Consider the following 6,212-nt stretch of genomic DNA (forward strand, 5'->3'; position numbering starts at 1 on the left):
ATGAATGTGAACATATCCATCAGACGTGTAATATGATGTCAACATCGATGTTACCATAAAACAAGTAATGCATACATGTAGTATAATATCACATTGAATATAAGGTCAAAATATGTAACACCATGTATGCTTATGTAACATAAACTCAAGTTTAGACATGTAACACAAGGGTAGGGTTCCAGCGTGAACAACCTCCCAAGAGTGAACTGCGTGAACAGATCTGGACCCTTGATTTCCTTTTTAGTTGTTAAGGGTAGGATTGTAATTATATAAAAAAATTAGATTTAAATCATTATTTTAATAATTGAATTAAGTAGCATCTTTCCTATTTTAAATTTATTATCCACATTATGTTTTATTTATTAATAAGATAATTATCAAAACAAACAACAAATCACCATATTTCAATTTTAATTTTTATTTCAGATTTCATCACCAGAATTCAAATTTTGATTTTTAAGATCCACGTAACCTTCATATTTCAACGGTATACACATGTGTACTTGGATATACATAGAACAGTACACATGTGTACTCAGCATCGTACATATGTGTAATTAGCTACATAATACATACATAGAAACAATACCCTGTAAAACTATTTTATATTTAACAAATTACAAGTTCCATAATGTTTTCCAAACCAAACAAAAAAAAACATATAATTACAAGTTCCAGTTTCGTAGAAACAATAAACCCAACATAATCGAAAAAACAAAACAAACATAATCTTTTACAACTATTCGCCACGTTGTATGTTGAATCGTCCTTATCGACCAAGAAAACAAACATATGTGAATCATCCTTATCGACCTCATACGTGAATCATCCTTATCGACCTTCCATCACCACTTTTCTCGTTAACGACATCTCCTATAATAGCACCAAAAAAACTCAGCAACTAATACTTTGTATAATTCACAAGTGTACATCAACAACCTTACACATTCAATACACACAAAATTCTGAGATATCACAAAAACAGACGCTATACACATGTGTACATCGCGTTAAAATCAGAATACACATGTGTACATCGTATTAAAAACAGAGCAAAATCAGAATACACATGTGTACATCGCGTTAAAACCAGAGCAAAATCAGAATACACATGTGTACATCGCATTAAAAACAGAGCAAAATCAGAATACACATGTGTACAAGCCTCTATGAGTATGAATCACTCAAACGAATATAATAAAACATTAACACATTTTCATACATCAATACAAAAACTATTATAATAAAACATCAACACACTTTCATACCTCAATACAAAAACTATTAAACACATTTAAAAAAAAACCTTAAATTAAAGAAAAAAAACAGGAAACTCGGACCCACTTGATGGCTTTACCTATGAGGTTATGCCTCTAGTGGCTAAATCCTTGGAAACGAAAATATTTCTTAAAATCAAATAAAATAATGATATCTTGGAAACGAAAATACTTCTTAAAATCAATTAAAACAATAATATATGTTTTATTGGGATTTGACGTAATCTTAAAAAAAAAAGAGATCACCTCTTCCTTCTTCATTGCATAATCACAGAATGGTCATTTTCTTCAAATGCAGACTTCGTCCCATCAAGATCGGAAAAAAATCCAATATGCTTATTCGATTTTTTGTGGCAGTCGAGGATTTAGACGGTGATAACACATATAACAAAACCTTAAAGATGTTTTTTGGTGGCAACATGGCCGGAGATTTTGGTGGCGGCGGGTGTTATATAGATGTGAAACATCGGCAGAACGACGGGGGAAACGGTGGCTGGAGGAGATGCTTATATTTCTATTCAGCGATAAACTATCAGATCGGCCGGCGATAAACATCACATCGCCGGCGATAAACATCGGATCGGTGGCACTCTGTTTCATCATCGAGATGGAGAGACAAAAAAATCGATCAATTGGTCGTGGTTTGAGTGTGTGGGGGTGCGGCCGGATATCGGGGTGATGAAGGTGGCCGGCGTTGCTCCGGTTGCCGGAGCCGGAGAAGAGAACGAGGGAGAGAGCAGGGGTCGGCTAGGAGTTTTTGGGTAGGGTTTTTATCAAATAATGAAGATGATAGTGTTTACTTGATTTATGAGAGAACAAGATTTATGCAAATCAATTTAAGATGGAAATTACACATATACCCTTTTTGTATTTAATTAAATGGAAAAAATTAACCAAATAATTACCATCATGCCACTCACTTTAATCTCAAGATCATAAAAATCAAGGGCCCAGATCAGTTCACGCAGTTCACTCTTGGGATTTTGTTCACGTTTGAACCTAATCCTGTAACACAATCCATAAAAAACATGTCATCACAAACAGGATGCATGTGTAATACTAGAAAAAAAAAATCCATAATCCCATGAAACTTATTCGAAGCACATGTGTAATGTAAGAGTCACATTGCTTATTATGTAAAAACAAGTCTCGATATTGTATAAACCAAATCACTCTTCAAGCGGGTCGGACGAATGTACGGTAGATCTTCTAGTGGATCTTCTAGTGGCCCGAGTACAAATGCGAGACGATGGTCCAACAGATGTATCACCGTTAGACAAATCAACGACACCAACGTGACATGAATCTTCTGGAACAGCAACATTACCAACTTTAACAGCTTTTGCAGCAGCAGCCGCGGCTTCTTTGGCAGCCCGAACTTTTTCACAATTACGCGAGTCATGATCATTAATGTATTTCTTGCATTTTCCACACAGCCTAGTAGTTTTAGCACTATTAACAACAGCCTTTTCCCCGGGACCGATGAGTCGATGGTTGGTACCGCACCCTTTGTTCCGGATGCCTTGTGGCGGATTTATCGAGACTTCCATATCTTCAGGCTGTTTGAGAAGGTCACTGATCACAGCTGATGTCTTGTTACACGTCGGTTCAGTCGGGAATTCGCGAAACACACGGTTCCTAATTTCTTTAATTTCACCAGACAACTCAGAAAGTTTACCAATATTATGCCTTAGACGATCAGTACACTCAATGACCAAATCAAAAATCTCATTCCGGATTACAGATTCCGTGTCTGTATCGGCAGAATACCTGTTCGACATGCTAAAAACCCTCCTTGGCAATATGTCTCGTTTCCATCTACCAGGTTGATACTGAACGGGAATTTCATCAACCTGGTTGTATCTATACACACAAAAGGCATGCCTGCACAAATAGCAAGGCGCGTATAACCCATACACGAACATGAAACCGATCTATCACGTGTATCAAAACTGACCTGCATCACATGTGTATAGGTTACAAATGTTAAAAAAACATAATGTTGATAATTATAATGTACATATGTAATACAACAATATAATAAGCCAATTACCTCAAATTCATTAATATCTTTATACTGTCTGTTAGTATGAACAATGGTATAAATTTTTACCCCATCAAGTTCTGGGGTTTTTGAAGCAATATAGCAGAATGCATGCCTCTGTATATCTCTTTTTGCACCTCCAAAAACAGCGTATGTGTATATAATTCCGAGGCATGTCTTTCGATAGGCACGTTCTTCGGCATTGATGGTGCTATTGTGTTACTTTCGAACTCCAATCTGCGTTGAGTGTACCGCTGCCCATCAATTGCTGTGTCGAAACACATCAAGAATTGCACGAGCGTGTTTGTTCCACTAGAATTTGTTTTGAACAGGGAATTCGAACTCTCACACCTCGAGGTGGTTTTCATTAGACAACACATGTGCACATCCCTAAAATAGCACGGAACCCATTGATCCCTAATCTCATACATCTCGTTCAGCCGATTATTTTCTTTCAAGTGTAACCCTTCCATAAGCAAATTCCATCTTTCTTCAAATTCTTCAGGTGTGATAAACAAATTCCAAACCAGCTTATGTATAGCAGCTCTCAAGTCTATATTTTCCAATACATCACCTGCAATCTGAATAAAAAAAATCACAAACATAAATGAATGACATTAAAGTATACAACTATTACACGTATGTAGATGAATGTATGTAAAAAATACTATCATACCTTTGCAGGAATTTTCCTTACAATATGCCACATACACAGCCGGTGAATAGATTTATTGAATACACCAGAAACTGCTTGTTTCATCGCAGCATCCTGATCGGTCAACACCAACATTGGTTGCTTATTGTTATGAGCTTTAAGGAATGTGGTAAGCAACCACGTGTAAGAACCAATTGTTTCATCGTATAATAGCCCAGCACCAAAGGTGACACACTTTTTATGGTGATCGACACCGGTAAACGGAACAAATATCATGTTATACCTTCAAAAACAACATAAAACAATGAATTTAGTGTAATATGACAAACATAACATCAGTAATACATTCATTAATAAAATACGAATCGTTTTTACATAGATGTAATACAACAAAACAGTCTAACTGATTGTAACCACATTGTTCGTATCATTTATGCAACATAACAAAGATAGAAAACTTACTGATTCGTGTGATATGTTGCATCAAAACCTAACACATCTCCGAAGGCTTCGTAATTGCACTTGGATACGTCATCAGCCCAGAACAACGATCTTAGCTCACCGTCAACCACCACACATTCAAAAAAGAAATTTGGCAGATTTATCATACGAGCTTTTAACGTATCAACAACCATTTGTGCATCCTTCTTGCCGATAAAAGACCGTAGATCTCTAGTGAAATTTTTGAATTCTACTAGAGTTCCTTGTACATTATGGTGCCCACCCTTTAACGAAGCTCGAATCTTATGCGCGACATTAGGGCCAATTTTGTTCAAGCTTAGTTTGTGAATGAACCTCTGGTCGTCATAACTAAGTTTCATCCTTTTTCTGGTAAAGTCTAGATTGTCCTTGTCGACCAATCCATGATTATGAGCTTCAATAAAACCATAAACGAAAAATTTTGTAGTGCCTGAGATAGCTTTAAGCTTTAGCCGCGCCCTGCAGTCAGTAACTTTGTAGCTGCTACTTCGAGATACTTTAAAAGCACTAGGGTCCATCGATTCAAGTTGTGTTTGCTTAGGTTTACTGGATCTGGTACATTGCATATACCTATGTGTAATAACATTTCCATTTCTCTTCAAGGCACCCAAACGTACAGAAAACCCAGACCTCTCAGCATAAGACTTGTACATATTCTCAGCGTCGCTCCATGTGTCAAAAACCATTCCGAAGGTAGGTGTATATTCAGGAGACACCAAAGGTTTCCAGAACTTTGTTCCATCAGTTGTTATGTATACATGGCTTGTTATATCTCCTTCAATATGAACACGAAAATTACAGCCAAATAAAAAAAAAACATTGCACATATGCATTATAGTAATATATTTAAAAGAAAAACAACATATTATATTGAAAATACAAACATGTTAACAATTAATGATATATACAGTTCACATCGTAATACAAACACGTGTACACATGTGTAATACACATTTTTTTAATAAAATAAATAAATTACCTAATTGATCAACGTCATACAGACGTAATGGACGGACATTATGACTGCCATAACTTGAATTGTTAGCATCAGTTGACTCATCGATGCGTTCATGTCCGTCATCACCGTTAGAACTGATTAATGCGTCAACAATAGTTGCACCATTGTTTGTAGAACTGCTGGATGAAGCCATACCTGAACGATTTAACGACAATATCGATTAAACAACAATCAAACATGTCCGAATTCCGATTATGAACAATATGTGATAAAATAAACATGAAATCCGATTACCTACGATTGTTAAACACGAATCTGGATGCGAAACAACTTTAATTCAGTATGAGATCCGTTATATGTATGAGTAATTGATACAATTATGGAATTGATTGATGTAAGATTCGATAATTGCTGAACACGAAACCTCCAGAAAAGAAAATCGAGACTGTGTGTGTGGGTTATGAATTGGGCGAACAGAAAGCGTGTAAATATGTCTGTTGACAAAAATACCCCTATATTTAATAGTTTTTTGGTTTTCTCATTTAGATCTAGTTTTCTCATGATCCTATCCCTATATATATATATATATATATATATATATATATATATATATATATATATATATATATATATATATATATATATATATATATATATATATATATATATATGGGATCGCTAAAATGAAAACCATCTCTAGTTGTAAGAACCATGGGAACCACTTTATGGCCCTTAGATCAACTAGATGGATGGATGTGATTAAAAGTAGTTAACATTAATATTAAAAGCTTTTTGTCT

At 35.4% G+C, this 6,212-nt stretch overlaps 1 protein-coding gene across 1 annotated transcript; it reads right to left on the bottom strand.

The window, feature by feature from the left end:
- Positions 1–2,446: 2,446 nt before the first annotated feature.
- On the bottom strand, positions 2,447–5,607 carry LOC110893871 (protein FAR1-RELATED SEQUENCE 5-like). Its single transcript, XM_022141020.1, has 5 exons — positions 5,436–5,607; positions 4,439–5,231; positions 3,998–4,259; positions 3,391–3,902; positions 2,447–3,161 (listed from the first exon to the last, which is right to left on the bottom strand). Exons 1-5 carry the CDS (start codon positions 5,605–5,607, stop codon positions 2,447–2,449), a joined length of 2,454 nt encoding a protein of 817 aa, XP_021996712.1.
- Positions 5,608–6,212: the final 605 nt, after the last annotated feature.

The sequence above is a fragment of the Helianthus annuus genome, chromosome 2 (assembly GCF_002127325.2).
Source record: "Helianthus annuus cultivar XRQ/B chromosome 2, HanXRQr2.0-SUNRISE, whole genome shotgun sequence".
NCBI lineage: Eukaryota > Viridiplantae > Streptophyta > Magnoliopsida > Asterales > Asteraceae > Helianthus > Helianthus annuus.